Source organism: Melozone crissalis, unplaced genomic scaffold (assembly GCF_028551555.1).
Source record: "Melozone crissalis strain CALT ecotype California unplaced genomic scaffold, PUWL_Pcris_2 ptg000009l_1, whole genome shotgun sequence".
In the NCBI taxonomy this organism is placed as follows: Eukaryota; Metazoa; Chordata; class Aves; order Passeriformes; family Passerellidae; genus Melozone; species Melozone crissalis.
In genome coordinates, this window is record NW_026535787.1 from 3,828,752 (window position 1) to 3,848,075 (window position 19,324).

Here is a 19,324-nt window from a genome sequence, read left to right on the forward strand (position 1 = left end):
CAAATGCAAGCCCATGTGCTGTGACTGATATTTTATACCAAGGAGATTTTTGGGCAGGTATTTTGCTAGGAGAAAGCTTTTTCTACCTGTTATTTTGGTGATAAGGGATTATAGCTATTAATGTTTCACTTCTCTTCATAGAACCCTTGCAGCTGGGCTCTTATTTGTTTAGTTTTCTGCATATTTATGTAAGTACTGAAAACACTGGGAAGTTACTTTAGTGATTATTGCAGATTTCTACTGCTAATCATTTTGAATGCTCAGTATCAGATTCAATGTAAACTGTAGCTCATACTATTATTTCATACTATTTACTTTCTGTTAATAGTACCCCCGTATCAAGGAAAAGTTTTCCACAAGTCTTTCTCATTTCCCAGTTCTCCTTCAATGTGTTTTATCTGTTATGCCTGTTTCTAACCAATTTACATCTGGAAATTACTTAATCAGGCAGCTCCTTTCCTAAGTATTAAAACTTGACTTTTGAAAACTTGAGTTTTATTCCACTACTGGAAGTACAGCCTGTTTATTGGCAAATTTCTACTCTGCCCTTGGAACATAAATGTTTTTTTAATATATGCAGTTAAGGGGAGAGTATTTAATGAAATTGTTTCAGTGATGTCATCATCTAAGTTTATTTTTTGTTGCTACTGTGTAAATAATATTTTTTACTTTAAGGTTGAGACCTTTGATTATATTTTGATAGCAGTTAATTTCAGTTGCAGTTTTGCTCTGGGATGGAAGGAATCCAACTATTTCTAAATACCACAATGTGAAAATTTGATTGTAGATTATTTTTTTCCCCACTACATGCAACTAAAGGCATCCAGTTCACTTAGTGTCTTGCTGAATTGCAGTGCAGTTTTTCCTGCCTTCTCTGACTATCCAAATAAAGTGTCTTTGCACAGCACAAAGCCGTTCAGGAATACATTTCTGGTTTGCTGTTTGGTTTTAATGTGGAAACTTTTTTTTATTTCTTCTTAGAAAGAACTTTTTCATCTCCGTGACATTGCTATTGTCTGTTAAATTGCATGGAGAGCTATTTCTCACTCACTTCCAAAAGGAGTTGGTGGCAGGAGGTTTCTTCCAACCTAAATCATTCTCTGGTTCTAGATTATAGGGGAAGAGTAGGGGGTGTAAGGATGGAGTTCTATTTTTTTGTTAATTTTTGTGCTAGCAAAAGTGAGACTGCAAATGTGATTATGTATTTAGGTAGGACAGGCAGCATTAAGAATGTGCCTTGTGGGAGTATAATTAAGGATCATATTCCTTATCGTGGTAGGGCACTGTCTGTGGAGCTAAATAATATAAGTATCTCTGTGTCAATTTATGAAAAGTTTATGAACTTTTCCTATAGATGTAGTATTGAAACATTCTTGATATGTTTTCTGACCTCTTGTTTGGTTTAGGCATCCCATTCTGGATTGTTACTAATGGTGTCTGCTTCATGTGTGGAGATTTGTTTTGTAGAATTTTAGACTCCTGGGGGAAAAAACATTTAGAATTTGAGCAAGTAAATATAGATGCTAAAAAAAGCACAAGGCAATTAAAAATACTTATTATTATTTTGTGAAAAGTAAGTAAAACATTCCTCTGAATCCTGTCTTTGAGATTAACAATATTTTCAATGCCTCCCAACAGCACAGGGAGTTTGTTGCCGTACTGTTTTAGCTTGAAGAACCAAACTAAACTTTGAAGAAGTTTATAAGAACACAAAAAAAGTCACTTATATCCTTTGACCCTTTCCTGTAGTTCATGTGTTTCTGTGAAAACCATAGAATTCTTTACTCTGTCTTGAAAAACAGATGCAGTTTTTCCTGAGAGCTCTGCTGAAGGGAAAATGGGAAGAAAAGTGAAGCAGTTGAGGGATGCCAAGAGTGCTTTCAAACATCAGTTTGGTGTGGAGGAACCACTGGTATTTCAAGCAGTTAATTCCTGGTGTCATCTGCAGCACGGACAACACCAGCAGCAAATTGCTTTGCAAGGGTTTCTTCTTTTATACCTGACTGCAAGCCCAAACTTTTCTTTAGATGCTTGAGTATATTCTTGAGCGTTGTTCATGTAGATTTCTATGTTGTTGATCATCTGCCCTTGCTCCTCCACCAGAAGCGAGATCTGGATGAAGAGTTCTTTCACATCTTTGATCTGGTTCTCCAGATTGACCAGTTCTTTGTGTCTCTGCTCAATCTCTGACAGCTGAGCTTTAGTAATCTTGACTTCAGTGAGCAGATTTTCATTGAAAATCTCCCACTTTCCTTGCTGGAGCATGTCATTGACCTCCTCCTCAGACAGCTCTTTGCCAGCCACCTCGAGCTGGCGCAGGATGAAGGTCCTGCACTTGTCCTGCTTGGCGGTGATGGCCTCGTTGTAGGCGAGCATGGCGTGCAGGTAGCGGTGGGACAGGAAGGCGTGCTGGGCCGCCAGGATCCTCACCGCGGCTCGGGCTGGCCCCTGCTCGCTCTCAGCTCTCCTCACTGCTTTGGACAGCTCATCCAAACCTCTGCGGACGTGCTCTGCCTGCAGTTTGATTTCCCTGGCTATGTTAGACTCCTTTTTGAGAACGCTGAACCTTCTCATTGAGGACACGAGGCTTTTTTGTTGTTGGCTGAATTTATTGACTTCTTCCACCAGGTTATTAATTTCGTTCTGAAGCTTCTGGATTTCGTGCAAGTGCCTTTCAGTGATGGGCTCTTTTTCATAAATAATGGCCTGCTGTTCAAACTCCTCCTGCTCCTCTCCTTGGACAGTTGCACCATTGTTTTCCCCACCCATCTGTAGTTCCTTAGCCCTCAGTCTGAGCTCTTGCAGACGGTCTCTCATGGTTTTTGTGGTCAGGATTCTTTGCTGCTTTTTTCTTCTCCCTTCTTGCAACACAGGAAGTTAATTCCAGTATCTTTTTTGTTTGGTTTGTTTCATTGCACTGTAATCAAAATGTAACAACAATCAGTGTTAGTGGTTATATGTATATATGAAAAGTAGTTTTGGGATCAGAGCTACTTCTCTCTGCACCAAAGTAAAAGTAGCAATGACTTGGAACGGGGGGTATTCTGAACAAGTTGTGATTTGTAGCCCAAGGCCATTTTTGAGGTCTATTTGTGAACTGAGACTGGAGAAGTGTGGGGAGGTAGAATGTTAGAAAATAAAGCTAGTGCAGAAGTACCCCCATCATCTCACCCCTGATGAGTTGCAGCTGTAGTAATTGCTAAAGATTAGGAACAGGCCACAGCTGTGTCTAGTAAGGATGAGTGCTGTAAAGGAGTGGGTTAGCTGGAAAAAGAGAGCTGGAGTTTGTTGGTTGTGCTGTGAAGAGCTGCCTGTGAGACATCACCAAGAAGGTGTGGAACTTTTGAAATAACAACAGAGAAGACTTTTATTTTGGGGAGGAAGAGAGAAGTCACTCCAATTATTTTACTGTTACTCTTTACTTGGTTAAAACGAATCAACTTATAAATCTTTCTGGAAGTAGAAGTGAGTGTGGCTGTGCCATTTTTGGATTCTTAGTAGGAAATATTTCAGTTTTTGGCATTATGAGACAGACTTTGTAACAAATCAGCATTCTGGCATGAATTAAGATTATTAATTTGGCCACCCTCAAAGACCTTTCTCCATTTTCCTTGCCTGGAGAGTTAGATAGTAACTGAAGCAGTTAGCTACAACAAAACAGAAAAACAGATCCCTCATCATTTCAGAACTCTAATAATTTAGCATGGAAACAAATTAATTTTTTATGTTTGAGCTTTTGTGGAGTTGAATCCATATCACTGATGTTGCAGCATGAAGATTTTCTAAGCCTTTTTGAATTATTGTTATCTATGCTTACACTGTCATTTACTTTCTTCATAAAATTGATGCAAATGTGTATTGTGAACCACAGTGAGCTATAAGTCAGTGCTGCTTCTTATTTAACAGAAAGCAGATATAGTTTTGTTTTGTTCCCTAGCTGTTGTGCAAGCTTTACTGGAGAGATAATTAAGAGCAAGCTATTTTCTAAAACACGCCCAATGGAAACTAAGTTCAGCTATTTTTAATCATAGGGAAGAAGGTATTTCTCTCAAACTCTACATAAATGATTTCCTTGGAGTGTGATCAAGAATGGAAGATTTCAGTAAGAAGTAACATGTTCAGGACTAGAAGATTATGGGATTTTTATTTAAGGTCTTCTGGTTCAATCAGATGTGTGGCTTTCAAAGGGCTGTGCAAGCATAAAGGTTAAACAGCACAGTAGTATCTTTTGGCTGTTTCAGAGCTTTTAGGGCTGTTTTCTGAAATAGTAGCATTAAATAGGTGTAACTCTTATTAAACCCTGGTTCTACAGATTTTATTTGGTTCTTAGCAAGCAAATGTAGGATTTCTTAATAGTATCCAAAAGATGCATTTTTAGAAACTGCAAAGGGTTTATCCAGTAACTTGTCAATATGCAAATGATTCTCTTCTACTTGAACAGTTCCAAATGACACTGCTGTGGTATCTCTGCTCTCCCATGCATATTTCACGTCTCTAAATAGATTTTTGTGTAAGTCATGGAGTTGAGCAGTGTGGACACGTCTTCACAGACTTAAATTGGGCTTTCTGCAGGAGGATTAGCTGAAAAACAAACCTTGAAATGCTTCAGAGGTCAGTCATGAGAAAGAATGTTGATATTCTACCCTTGTGTGAATTTTCTTTACTGCTTTTTTTTCCCCTAAATGGCTTAATATTTGAATTTAGTGTTTGTTGATTCACATCAAGAGAAGACTTGTGATCAGAGTTTACAAGTTATTTATTGGGGAGTGTTATTCTCAGGTGAGGAAAATGCAAAATGTGTTCATTTCATGACAGTAATGCTTCTCCACTGCTGAATTTTTCAGTGGATGTCCCCATGGCAGAAGCAGGCAGTTTCTGCCTGATAACATTCTTCAGGAATGTTCCAGAGCTGCTTGGCACCACCAACAGGGAAAGTTCAGCCTGGGGCATGTGAAAGGACCCAGGGCTGCTAAATAGGGCTTCAGAGATGTGACCTGAAAATCTGTTCTAGTCCAGCCTCACACATCTGCTGACCCATGCTAATTTAGCAGGGCTGGGCAAACCTGGGATTACAAGCAAGTTCTAAGGGTACCATTAATGCTCATGCTGTGAGGTGACAAGAATTTCTTGCATCCAAGGGAATTGGTGCATTGTTCTTGAAATAGCTGTGCTCCTTGGAGTTGGAGGGAGGAACCTCACAGAACTGCAAAACAAATCTGCAAATATTGTTAAATATTGGAGAAGTGAGCAGAAAATACTGGAGATTTTTTTTCTTGTTTAAAGATCAGTCTCACAAAAGACTGGAATGCAAGCAATTGAATTTTAGTTTCATATCTTCTCTACTGTTGGGCTTGCCTTCAAAGCCTGCCACTGAACAGGCTTGCCAATAATTGTGCTTGATTATAGTGGCAATTGGAACACATGCTGGTTTCAAAGAAATGAGGATGTCTTCATGGGAGAGATAACCTTGGAAATTGTTGGCTTGGCTCCTTGAGTGTTCCACAACAAGCTCTGTTCATTTACTGGGTCCTTGTTTTGTCCTGTGTTTGTATATAGGGGCACATCCTGTTTTTCTTTTGATTGAGATGAAAGCACTTTCCTTGAAGTTTTTGTCAGTAAAGTGAGAATATGCCCGTTCTTTAGAGTGGAGTAAATGGAATATGTGGACTGAAAGCACTCCAGTGACTTAGTGTGGCCCCTACATTCACTGCCCAATGCAGTTGTTATCCTGCAAAACCCTTGGTAATTAAGTTTGTTCTTCTTGAAGCACCTTTATCTATAGCCATATATAGTTGGAAGGTTCAGAAATGCATTTTTCACATCCTTGTCAAATATATTTTAAGGGTATTGCAAGAGTCTTTGCCTTCTGATAACCTGACTGTGTTGCTTCTCAGAAACAGGGCTGTGTGAATCTCACAATTTAAATGCCATGTGTGACTGGGGAAGTCTTGATAAATACCATTACCTCAGCACGCTGACTAGGGGAATAATAGATCCTGGTAGCTGGACCACCATTAGAATCTGTCATCATGATAAAATATGTCTAGAACTCCAAGATAATGAGTTTGACAGAAATGAAATTTTTTGTATTATCTTCTGCATTTGGAAAAAAAGGTAAGCTGAAAGGACCACTTGCTTTATTTCAAAGCAGCCACATAGAATGTTCTTCCACCTGTCTGATAAATTTATCAGTAGACCCAGGAAACATGGAGCCTACATCCAAAAATAAGATTTGGGCTACATTAAGTTAAAAGACATAATTAGGTATGTGAAATAGCAAAGTTAATCATATGGAATTCTCTTGTTTCTGGTTGTACTTGGGTTTATTGTCTTCTAATTTGGCTTTGTTGGATTGTTTTATTTCTTCCCCAGTCCCCAAATTACCAAAGCCTCCTGTTCATTTTAATTTCTGCTTTTGATTACTATTTCTTAGTTATTCAGCACTTTGATTAAAATGCCTGTCAGCAAAGGCTCTGTTTCTATTTGATCTTTGATACAATTTGCCACCTCACCTTGGTTTTAGTATATTCTAGAGAAGAGGACTTGCAGGCAATCAAGGAACAGAGCCCTCTCTTTTAGAGCTCTTTGATATCTGTGTTGTGGCTCATGCTGCCTTCTTTACCTCTGCTGAAACTGCTGGATTTTGGTTTGTTAGTGGCTTTTTTTTGGGGGGCAGGGTTTTTTGGTTTGGTTTTTTTAAAATGACTGCACCAAAAATAAGGGTAGGCTTGTTTTCCCAACCCTTAGCTATGAGTCAGTTAAGGGCACTGGGGAGACTTTCAGGCAATGTGTCCCAAGGGAACTTCATGTTACATGTAATCCTAAACATTTTTTAAATTATTATTTCTTACTCATTTCCAAGCTTCAGTGGAATTGCATTACAGCTCTGTCATGTGGTGCCAAGAAACCCATCTAACTTTTTTCTGAGCACAATGGCAATGAGGAAATCTTGGAGTCATACTCTGGAGCTTGATTACTGCATCAATGTCTTAAGTTAGCAACAAGAAATTAGTGAGACACAAATATTATTAAAATGGTTCTAGTTTAAAATCCTTATAGTAGTCTTTGGGGAAAGCTGGTGTTTTGAGTTGAAATTCAGTTTGTGCTCTCTCATGTTCTCACAAGGAAAGAAGGCACTTGTTTGGTGGTGTTTTGAAATCTTGCCCTGTTACTCAAAGATGTATCTGAGGTTACTAAAGTAGGACATCTTGTTATAAGTTACATTTAGTTTCTCCTTTGTTTGTAAAGTTTCCTTTAACTTAAATACCTTGTAAACAAACCTATCCAAATCCTTTAAACCAAGGATTAAAAGACACAAGGTGGTTGGATGAAAATATGCTCTTAAGCATCTCTGGTGTAAGATAAGTCCTTAGAAAAACATACTTAAAAATAGTTGTATGTTCAGGTTTCTGTTTGTGGAAAGTGTGGGAGTGGTTTAACAAGAAAATAACAAAGACAGAGAGCTTTCCCTGCCTAAAAATATACCACAGATGAGATGATAGTGCACAATCAGTAACAGTTTGAGCAAAGGGGATGATCACAACTCCTCTCTGTGCCAGAGCCTCCCCACCCTCACAGTAAAGAATTTTGTCCTAACGTGATGTAAATCTTTTCTCTTGCATTTAAAACACTTCTGCCTTGTCCTATCACTGTGTAAAAACTGCCACAAGACTTCCCTAGGGAAACCAAAATTATCAGAATGTGCAAGAATAGAAATGCTGCATCTGAAGCAAGGTAGCTTGGAACTGTCTAATTATTGTGAAATGGATTGTGGGAGGGGGAGAAATGTGGATATTGAGTAAAACCAAGAAATTCAAATACACTAAAGCAGACCTGAGTATTCAAAGAATTTACTTTGAGTAATAGAAGGTGAGGAGTTCATGCTTTGGCACTGACATAATTTCCAGTGAGGGTGATGGACACTGCACCTCACTGACAAAACAATGATCTCACTCTGCAAGTCACTTAGTCTGCAGCTAATTCTCTGTAATTGGTAAGAACTTCATGTTTTGATGGTGATTTTTTTCACCTGTTCAGCCAGAGATCTGCTGTCAGTGGTGTTCTTTAAGAATCCTCACAAACCTAGAGGTCACAGAAACCTAGAAAGTCATGATCTCCTCTGCCCAAAGATCACTTCATTAAGGTCCAAATATTGATATATTTTAAAGCAGTATTTGAAAATAAAATAGGAACAAGAGAAAGGGCTGCAGCAGGATAGAGTACAGGTGAGATTGTTTCCATTTAATTGGATATGTAGTTTGAATTCATGCTTAACAGCTTTGTATTGCTCTAAGTGGTGTGAGAGATTTGTCTTCCTGTCAGTAGAAGTGCAGACTCAGAATTTGTGCTGTGCACCATCCCACCTGCTTTACACTCCCATTTCATCTCTGTCAGACACAAGAGCTGACTATCACAGCCTTGGAACTCACCTGTAATAAATGTAAGGCAGGTTTTTTAAAAAAAAAAACATAGAGGCAATTTTACTATACTTAGTTTGCCTATAGCTGGATATATCAGGGTGAAATAGAGTATAAGAAACCAATTCACTTTTTTTTTAATCTTGTCCAAAAATATATTGTTATATCACTTATTGTCATTTGTTTTGGAATTACACATCTGGAAGCTGAACATAACTTGCTTTAGGTGAGCTCAGCCATCGTTGGCTGCAGCCTGTTTGACTAAGAGGTGGGACTGAACTGATAGCAGAGCAGTGTGTCACGAAACGTTTTCAGTAAATAGCAATATGATTCAGACCTGTGGTGAGAATGAGGCCACTTAAGAAAATGAAACTAATTATAATTGCTGTTCTTATGACCAGTTCAAAAGCTAATATGAGACCAAAGTTGCCTAGAGATATTGTAAACAGGAGTTGTTTAGAATCTTAGTTTTAACTGTTCTCTTATTTAAAAGTGACCTGGAGGAACTGTCTAGGGAAAATGTTGACGTATTGAAATGTCTCCCACAGCTCCCTGAAGTTGCATGAAAGCAGGTCAATAATCTTGTAGCACTTTAATCACTTTTTTCTCATTATAGTTTACCATAATATTCAAAGTATTGTTTTGCATGAGAATTGAAGGCATGAATTGAAATTAAGTCTTTTAATTTGAGAGAGAGCCACATGTTAACAGTCAAAATTTACTGATAGGCTTCTAATTGTCAGCAACCCAGAAGGAGCAGGGGCTTGAAATGCTTAAGAAGAATGTGCTTGAAGATCTGTCAACAATTCCATTTGGAAGGCAATCTGCAAAAAATCATCTGATAGAGCAGGCTCAGAACTTCATCAAGAGTGCCTTCCGTGGGCCACTTGAAACTCTTGGTCTGTTCTTCTATTTGTTTGTTAAAAGTATGAAGAATTATATTTTCCATGACTTCCTCAAAAACCTCGTGAATTGTCAATAAATGAAGAAGAAGGAACAAGAAAAACAAGCAGACATTTATTTTTGCCTGTGTGTGGGTCAGGAGTTTGACTTTCACGGATGTTAACATAAGCAAAGCATAAAGAGAGAAAGTTTTTCAGGCTGCATCTGCTGAGGGCTCGCTTCTTTGGAATAAAGCAACCTTGTGATGGCTGTCCACAGGATTGCTCAAGATAAAGGTTAATGGATGAGAGAGAAAAATTCCAAAGGGAAAAAGGGTAGAGCGGCATTTTTAAATAGAAGATTCACTGTAGAGTGAAGAATATGGCATTGTTCTTTCCCCTTGTTTAGACTGCTGTTAATTTCAAAGGTTCTGGCTTTGTTTTCCCAGCTAATTCCATCCCTTAAAGCTATGACTTCTTGAAGTAGCCTTAAAGACTGATCTTGATCGTAGGTAAACCATTCTCATCAAGTTCATTTTCCTATAGTTGCTCTCAATCATGAAGATTGTTCTGATGCTGTAATATTTTGACCTCAGGGATGCTTTGCTCTTCATTAATTTTGATGGACACTCTGCAGATCTGACACAAAATTTTGGGGTTGTGATCACTGCTTCTAAACAAATATAACCCCAAAAGTAGCATATCTGAGACATTTTTACAGATTTTGTATTGCCAAGTAAACTTTTAATACTGCTTTGGTTTCTATTGGGGTTTTTTTTCCTCTCTTTGTGCAGTAATTGAGATTTTTATAGACAGGCCAAGGAACTTCCATAGCATTCAGACTTTGTTTTTCTCTAGCAGAAGTGGCTTCTAAGAGAAATATTGTCACTGAGCTGTAGATGTCAGTTGTGCCAATGCACACATAACACTCCCTTTCCACATTGTATCCCGTGACTCTTAAAGTTGAAAAGCTCTCCAGTTGCTTAGAAAAATCCCACTTGATCTAAAAGCAGTAGGTGCCAACTTTCTCTTTGTTTCTTGCACGAGGTATGTTTGTTACACTAAGACAATTCATATATACTTTATGTGAAACTGAAATAAGCCAAGCATGATTTTATAGATGAAAGCTTCTTACTGAGCAAACTTAATATGATAAACTAACAGCCACTCTGCTGTGCTTTCAAATATGTTTTGATATATACCTCCTACAGGTTTTTAAACATCAAAAATTGCTATATATGAAGTTGAGCTGACTTGGAAAATTAAAATCAAGGTCTGTCTTTTAAGATAACTGATATATTCCCTACAGAAGGGGTTTATTTTGCATAAAACTTGCCTCAAACCTGTTGTTCCTGTGAAAGAGCAGCAGAGCTGTGAGTCCATGTTCACCCACAGAAATACCGAACTCTTTGCAAGGCAGACATGCATTATTTTTATGTCTTGACACTTAGGCACATTTCCATTCTAAATCCCTCTACAAAGACTTTTTCTGGTGTTTGTAAATTTATAAACATTAAGTAAGAGAAGAGTGTTTACCTCTGAATCTTGTGCTGGTGGCTTTTACCCTTTACACAGGAACTCCTGAGGTTAAGCTTCAGTATAATCCCAAAAAACATTTTTCCAGAATATTCCCTAGGCAACTTGTCTTGAATAGCATTCCATGAAGTATTTCCTTCATTCCTCCTGCTTCTAATTCTTCTACTGTCGTCCAAGCGTGATCATCCTCAGGAGCGGGAGGTAGAGTGAGAGAGAAACTGCCTTTTGCAACTGCAGGACAGGCAAATTGATTACTCTGTGCCTGGGGAATCTGGTCGTGCCTGTTTGAAAGCCAGCCCTGCTGGAGGCGGATCCCTCGCAGTGCCAGGAGCAGGAAGTGCCTTGGAGCAGATCCCTTTAGGAGCTGTGAGTGGAGCCCTGCTTACCTTGGAAGCTCAAGTGTAACTGCAGGCTTTGCTTTCTTCTGCATCAAAGCGTGGAGGGAACAGGAATTACTGAGGGTAGGTGCATCTGTTCATGGGGATAAAAATAGCCCCTACAGATAATGCATTTTAGTACAAAATACTTAAAGTCTGTTTAGAAGTTTGACCTAAAGTCTGAAGTGAGCAGAGGGGTCCATCAGTAGATGGACCTCAGCAAAACCACTTCACTTTCTGGGCACAATAGGCAGAGAGCTGCTTTTCCAGGTACAGCACTTCAGCCATGGTTTTGTTAGTATTGCTGCAGAGAAAGTGGAAGCTAATTGACCAGAAAGACAAACGTGACACCTTTGAAGGTGTTAGAGGTTAAAAATCAGCAGCTACTGGGAGCTGTGGGATGTTAGTATCAAACTGCCACTGAGCCATGCAGTTTACCAGCATTTCATTCTGCTTCAGCTGTGCTTTGTAGGCTGTGCAGAGCAAACATAGTGCCAATAGTGCAGCTATTTAATCTTCAGGTGAGAGAGGAATAGGCTGTGGCAACAAACACTGCTCAGAAATATTTCCTTCAATTAGCTCTAGATGAATTGACAGCACTGCTGAGGAATGCTTTTTGAGTCTAAGAGGCAGCACAGTAGGATTTTCAGACTGTAACAAAAATAGGTTATGTGGGGGAGAAAAAAGTGAAGGTAACTTTTTTCCAGTCTCAATTACTTTTTTTTGCATTGCATCTCAGTTTTTCCTTGGTTTAGCTTTGGTTTCATAGCTGGGAGGACAAGTCTTGTTCTAGCTGTTTGGTGAAAAGAAGCAGTGCCAGAGTGTTATAAACATGCTGAAAGTATCACAGGTTCTGTATATGCTGTTGAGCAGCAGTTGGGGAATCCCTGCACTAAATCATACAAAGCACTGCAGAAGTTCTCTCTTTAAGAAGTGGGATTTCATTATCAAGGAAGGGCAGGGAAGAGCTTTATGCTCTTACCAGCTCTGCTGGCCAAGCCAGCAAAGTTCTCATTATCATTAAGATGTAGGGATTTTTATCTCGAGGATGATGATAAATAAGTGAATGGTTTGGACCACAAATAGTTAAGAATGGTGAAGATTGAGAGAGCTGGACATTTGAGATGCTGCTTTTCTATGGTCTCCTTCATAAATAAATTCTTCTTGAAAAGGAAGATAAAAGATTAGATAATGAATCGTAGCTCACGAGGGTAATGGTGACAAGGAATGTGGAGTTTTGGGCTGTAGATGCAACACAGCTTTTTTCTAATGTTTTTGGTGCTGAAAAATCTCTTGGAAGTGAAATGATTTAGAATTGAAGCTCTCATAATGGGATTCTAGAGAATAGAGACAAGTAAGGTCTTTGATCAAATTCAAGTGCTGACAAGTTCTGGTAACTATGGAGTGAATTCTTACCACTGTTCCTTCCCAGCAAGGAATTAACATAAATTTGAAGTACAAGCTTTGGCCTAAGTTCCCTAAAAGCCATTTGAATTCATGAAAATGACTTAAAATTTCAGGAGGAAGGCTATGATGTCTGGTTCCAAGACCTTCTGCCCTTGAGCTCATGGATGCCAAATATTTGTCGTCTTATCCAGAAAATTGAATCAGAGTTCTCATGTCATTGAAATGTTGTTAAATTTCAGAGGAACATTATTGTAGTGGAACTCCTTTATTAGAGAGAAGCAAGTACAAATTTCATATTTACTAATGCTGTGCAGCACTCTAGCTTGGATTATTAATGTTATAGAAAGTACAAAATATGGTTGGATTGTAATTTTATACTCCTAAATGAATGTCCGTCTTCTAGAGTCCTGTTTCCTACCATATAAATGTGACAAGACAATGATCTTCATCTTACAGAATACTTATTTTGTGATTTATGTGGGAGTCTTTTGCTTTCCTCTATTTAATAAAATATGTTCTTTAGAGCCATTCATGCAAGTTCTTCCCTCTACACTTTTAAGTTTTACTCAGGAAGAGCAAGTTCAAAATGTTGTTAAGCATCAGAGAGAAATGCTGGGTAGCAGGCAGAGCTGAGACGAACCACTTTTAAACAGGGAAATGCTCATGGTTTGCGAAGTTGCAAAACTGTGAACTTTCCTTCAGAGACTCCAAGATGTGAAGCAGTATGGTCTTTTATGTCCATTTTCTTAACTGTAAATATAATTCCTTTCTCTAGAAATAATATTTATTTATTACTAAGCACCTTGGTGATTATCTAATCAAGTACCTGATTAAAATGGTGCATAGATTAACATGCTTATTGAGTAGAAGAAATGATTAAAGCTGAAACAAGGAATTTCATCTTTTCTTTCTCAGTCGTCTTTCTAGTTTTGTCACCAGCTCAGCTTTTGGAGATGTAAGAGCCTCTCTTGTAGCAGGATGCTGAGTGTTTCTTTTGATCTTCCCTCCAGGCTGGCAAATAAGCAGGACAGAGAAGGAGCTCTGTCAGAAGCAGATGTGATCGAGTCCTTATCTCTGGAAAGGCTGGTTAATGAACACAAGTGTCTCTGTCAAATTGTAAGTAGATTTTAAGATGCTGTATTTTCTCATATAGTTGTAAAGCTTCCTTTAAGGTAGGAAATTAGGCTGCATGGCATAAAACTGAAATTTAGATGTAGTACTCATTGTCCTGTTAAGAAAAAACCTAGCAGGAAGTCATTGTGGGGGGAGCCAAAACCAGGAGTCTATGAAAGCTGTTTAATATTGGTCAATATTTCAGATAATATATCCAAATTAGTAGTCCCTGAAGTTTTTCTTTAGGGCTTTGTTTTAATCTCCCAGTGTCTTAGATAGGGCTTTACTTCCACAATCTTTTCCTGATGGCAATAAAAAACATTTTGAAAGATAATGAGGGTTATGGTGTTATTAACCAAGATAAGAAGGCAGTTTTGCAGAACCATTTAAGCTTTGGATTTTAAAATTAAAAAATAATTTTAATTCAGTAGGGAGATTTGCAAAATTTATAGAGCACTACATACTGCTATTATTTTTGCTGATAGCTGAGTTAGAGCAGGGCATAGCTCTGTTTATTATGTCATGATTATCTGAGTGTTTTTCTTCTGTTAGTGAGCTTTGCACTATGCACATATAGCAATCATAAAAATTAAATTTGCAAGTTCATCCTTGTTTTTTTTTTCCAAGGACCTTCTGTGCCAAAAATATTTTCTTGAAAAATATTCAGTAAAAGATGACCTGAAAGATACTAGTGTATTCCAAGGCATTTGAATTGCTTAATTTCTGACATGCTGTTCTTGTTCTCTATTTATATTTTATGTGTAATTAGGAAAGACACCAGATCACACACTCTGAAGGCTGCTTCATGCTCTAATAGGCACCTTCTGTACCAGGCTCTTCAAAGATAAACATGGTCCCAAATTCCTTCAGTAGGAGAGCTCCTGGGGTCAGTTTAAACAGAGGCATTGTGAAACAAGATGCAAAGTTAGGCAATGACCAAAAAACCTTTTGTTTCTTCTTGTAGTTAGTTTTCCACTAGATCTTTAAATTTCACCACAAAGTATTAAAGCAAAAGGAAGGAGTAACTTGTCTTGCTGTTGGACAGTGTCAATGAGAATGACCTTCCTCTTTTTCTTATTTAATATGTCTGTATATTCCATTTTTCTAAATGTTTATATTTTGTAACCAAACTGCAGCAACAATAATTTTGGTGCAAACTGAGAAGAGCATTGCCCCAGTGCTGGCCAGTATTTGATCTCAGTTTTCTGAGAGAAACAAGTTGTCTACATCTTCTATATATCTCCTTCCTGAGTAGGTTCTGCTGGAAGGTATTGCAGGGTTCATAGTGAAAAGGACTCATATTTGAGCCTTAATTTAAACATAACTGGTCAGTTGGTTTTTTTCTGTTGCAAATTTGACATTCCATATCTGACTGTGGTGCCATTTAAATCCTTGTCAGATGGAGAAAGCACTGAGAGTTTTTCAGATGTTGGCATTGGAGAGTCTCTTTTAATCTTCATAAACACAAATCCTGAACACGATCAGTGTGAAATATCATCTCTACATGTCATACACAGTGCTGGTTCTGTTCAGTTGTTATTCAGAGAATGTTTTAAAAGACACATACAGTGTTCCAAAACAATCTAAAAAACAGCTCTCAGGAGATTCTGAGAGAGTATTGTTTCCATGTTCCAAGCTTGAGTCAAGCCCTGCCTCTTTTCTCCCAATTAAAGCCTATTTTACTTGTCCTCCTGACATGAAAAATTAAGAGGAAATTATTATTTTCCTATTTGCAGTTTCACCTTATATTTTTGAAGGCTCTTGTCCTATCTCCCTGAAGTGTTTTAATCTCAAGAGAGGCACTCTTGGTCCTTCAATGTTTTCTTACCAGATGTGTTCTCAGAAAAATTTCAGAACTATTTTCTCAATGAGATTTGTATTTCTCTTTCAACAGATTTGCCTAGATCATGTTTCTCTCACTTGCTGCTGAGAGTATAATGACAAAAAGTATGACTCCAATTGAATTGCAGTGCCTGTTCTGATGTAAAAAATTGGTTTGACAACTTTTCTGTCAAATTCACAGGAGATTTTATTTACTCCCAAGGTGCTTATGAACATGTTGAATTTTTTTTTCATGAACTGAAGCAAAGCTGATTCTCTTTGATCTCAGATTTTTCCATTTTGATTGATAAATCTAGCATGGACTATTCATAACGCGTAATTCTCAGTGTTTTACAAGCTTCATAGTCAACGGTAATTGTTCAGCTAATTTCTTGTTTCCAGTCAAGGAATGTGTTCTGAACTGCAAATGTTTCCCTCCTTTTCTATATATTTACAGGAGCCTTGCTCAGCGATCATGGGCTGTGGGAAAAAAATTGACAAATCAATCAAAAAGGGATTATTTTGGCTTCTCCATATCATAGCAAAAGATTTTGATGCCTTAAGTGAGCGCATCCAGAGAGACACTACAGAGCAGAAGGCACTTGAGGAGCAGAAGAAACTGGAACGAGCTGAGCGAGTCAGGAGGATACGGGAGCAGAGGTATTTTCTGTGATCCCCACTCCATCCCTTTCTCCCTTCTCTGAGATATTTGGGTCGTTCCTGTGCATGGATCTTATGGGAACCAGGCTATCCAGGATTTAAAGCTCACAAGCCAAGAGTCTTTCTTGAAGTTTTTGCCTCTTCATCCCCTTTATTTGATTTGCTGCACGCTGGAAGTGTACTGTGAATGAGAATTGCAAGGTAGTTGTGGGATAAATTTGGCCTTACTGATATAACTTCACAGAAAGTTGACCTAAAAAATAATTCCTGTGATTTAATCTGAAGTTGCCTTCTAAAATAAAGTATTAAGTTAGACTCTCTAACCCATATGTGAATATCAAAGACTAGATATGAAATTTTATTCAATACTATGCTTAATAAGCTTCAGAATATCCAACAAGTGAGGCCTGAAGGAACTAAAGATGATGCAGTGAGGGAAAGCAGGATAACTGATTTATTACTCCCCTTCAAATCCCTTTCTGGTCTTTAGCAGCCTGCTGTGGTGCCTGTGAAGAGGTGATGTGAATAATTTACTGGGGCATTCTTAAAATATTTGCTGAGCACCCCTGTCCTCTCCTCTGCCTTATATAGGCAGAGAATTTGAGGCTCAGTTACTGTGAGAAGTAGCTGGGAAGTATCTTAGACTGTATTTTGGCTGTTTTGGCTTAAATAAGCAAGTAAAGTACTAAAGTACATTTTAAACAGCTGCAACTTGACATGGTCTTCATATAGATTCCACAAATTTCTAAAAAATTGGTGAGCTCCTAATCTGCCACACACAAAGCCTCCTGACCATGTTGGATTGTGTTGGGTTTATGCCACACTGAGAGGTGTAGTGGGGAGGGCAGACATTGTTGTCTATAAAATTTATAGCTTATTCATAATTATTTATTCATTCTTCTTCTTTCCCTTCCCCTTGCCCCAAAAAAACACCCCCAAAACCAAACACCAAAACCACTGAAACAACACAAACCCAACAACAATGCCAAAGGGAAAAAGAGGAAGGAAATGCACCTGAGGATGAAGACCCTGAGCCTGGAAAATGTGGAAACCCCTTCCAGCCTATATCTGCTGTAATCTCTGAGGTAGGAGAATATGTGGAAATCTGTGTCTGTTAAGTTATACACTAACAAATGTCTGAGAGGGAATAAGAAAAATGGTCATTTGAAAGTGTTGTTCTAGTTCTGTCTGCACAGCACTTTTTTAATTCTTACTTTAATCTTGGCAGCCTTGTTTTCTGTGCATTGAATCAATGTTTTAGTGATAAGAAAACCCATATTATTGATTAGGGAACAAAAGTTTTGTAGACACAGTAAAATAAATGTAAACACATGACTGAAAACATTTCCTAATTAAACTCCTGGGATTCAGACGTGGAAAGTATTCGAGGTCTATTAGTTTCTTCTAAGGTGTTTTAGTGATGTGGTTGAGTCATATCAAATCCTTCTGACTTCTTAATTTATTCAGATTTGTGAGCAGAACCTCTTTTCAGTTAAAAATAGACTCTTGAGAGTTTTTTATTAATTTTGAAATATGAAAATCACATTCATATTAAAGTTTCCTTAACCTACATCTCTGAGTTCGTATTTTTTTTAATCAGTTGTCTGGAGATAACACAATCTAAAGAAACACGTAAACTTTTCCAGCAAATAATTCAAACATTTGCTTTTTTCCAAGACAAAAGCACCCATATCCACAGAACATGTCAGGGCAGCTACATGCACAATAATCCATTTAGTAATAACATCAAAAGCAAGAAAATAAAGGTGCAGGTGGGAATATTGCAGAGATGGTGATTTAGTGACGCAGAATTGTGAAGCAGCCTGTCATGGAGGCTGTATGCCACAATAGGTATTTATCCAAACTAGGGTACCATTTTCTGGAGAATTAGGCTCTGTGCATCTGTATTTTTTTTAACTCACACATTAAAAAAAAGTGATTGAGGAGAAAGCAAGTAGAAGGTTGTTTTGATTATTTTTTTTAATAGGACCAAAAATAAAACAAGAAAACAGGCAATAAATCTAAAGATCCTTTTGTTTTATAATTCCCTCTCCCTTCCTCTGGATAGGATATTGGGAATTCAATTTCTTCATCTATTTGAAAATTAATTCTATACTAAATAAGATATTTGGAGAATGTTTTCCTTTTTAATAACTTTTCTCTCCTACTAGTCAGTTTACAGCATTAGAAGTAGTTTTTGAAAATTCTTGTCCTTTTTTTGTTAGAATGAAAAACAGTTGGAAAAGGAAAAGAAGAGACAAAAGTTGGAGACTGAAAAGGCTGCAATTGTCTTGAAATCCCAAGCAGAGCAGGACCACTTATCAAGCAGCAGTAGCCAAAACACAAATGACAGCAGGCTAGAAAGGTCCAACTCTACAACTGCCCAGCTTTTGCAGCATGCAGAAGAGAGTGACCAACAAGCCTCAGAATGCCTTGACTCAGGTAAAACTGCTGCCTTTTAATCATTTCGTGGGATTTTTCACATGATTCTTCCTTCTGTCCATGTTATTTGTCATGATACCACAGACCAATGGTGTCATCTATTGGAAACACAAAAATGCAGGAGTAGGTTATCCAAGTTGAATTTCTTTATGGAAACCTAGATTTTGCATATACTTTATGCCCACAGTTTATTTTCTATAGCAAAATGTTGTGTGATTTACATTTCCCATAATTTTATGTCTAAGTCTGGACTGAAGGCTCTGATGGATCTCCCCAACAATTGTATTAGAATCTTATGTAGGATATTACCTGAATATAACTGTAGGATATATAATGTTTTTTTTTTTTTTTCTGTTGGATGTAGATAACAATAAGAAAAAAAGTAAAAAACCAAAATTAAAAAGGGGTCACAGAGTAGAACCTGTTAATGTAGAGGACTCTCTTCCCAAGAATCCTACACCACCAGCAGCCCTTCCACCAGGTAAGTGTAAAAACAGTAATTGATGTCTCAATTTGTAGTTGGTAATCCTTTAAAAGTCTCATTTGTGAAGGATGAAATGGGACTGGTTTTCATACAGAGAGGAGCTACTAAACCTTCCTCTCTAGAAAATCTTTAATGCAGTTTCCCACTTTATGATGTGAACTTCCAGCAGTATTGATTTGGCCTGTT

General features: G+C 37.8%; 2 protein-coding genes across 4 annotated transcripts in view; one reads left to right on the forward strand and one right to left on the reverse strand.

The window, feature by feature from the left end:
* Positions 1 to 19,324, forward strand: part of ARL13B (ADP ribosylation factor like GTPase 13B) — a 32,696-nt gene that overhangs the window by 8,175 nt on the left and 5,197 nt on the right. For all 3 annotated transcript variants that reach the window (XM_054270355.1, XM_054270357.1, XM_054270356.1), the window contains exons 5-9: positions 13,629 to 13,734; positions 16,010 to 16,212; positions 17,204 to 17,297; positions 18,438 to 18,654; positions 19,019 to 19,135. In XM_054270355.1, coding sequence (XP_054126330.1) covers positions 13,629 to 13,734; positions 16,010 to 16,212; positions 17,204 to 17,297; positions 18,438 to 18,654; positions 19,019 to 19,135 — 737 coding nt within the window. The remainder of the gene's footprint in view (positions 1 to 13,628; positions 13,735 to 16,009; positions 16,213 to 17,203; positions 17,298 to 18,437; positions 18,655 to 19,018; positions 19,136 to 19,324) is intronic.
* STX19 (syntaxin 19) lies at positions 1,711 to 11,024 on the reverse strand. The gene is made up of 2 exons (XM_054270358.1): positions 10,835 to 11,024; positions 1,711 to 2,917 (listed from the first exon to the last, which is right to left on the reverse strand). The coding sequence occupies exon 2, from the start codon at positions 2,815 to 2,817 to the stop codon at positions 1,939 to 1,941; it is 879 nt and encodes a 292-aa protein (XP_054126333.1). The 5' UTR covers positions 2,818 to 2,917; positions 10,835 to 11,024; the 3' UTR covers positions 1,711 to 1,938.

Bases quoted from the DNA above. Each gene is read 5' to 3' on its own strand.
- STX19 (XM_054270358.1), bottom strand. From the start codon at position 2,817: ATGAGAGACCGTCTGCAAGAGCTCAGACTGAGGGCTAAGGAACTACAG.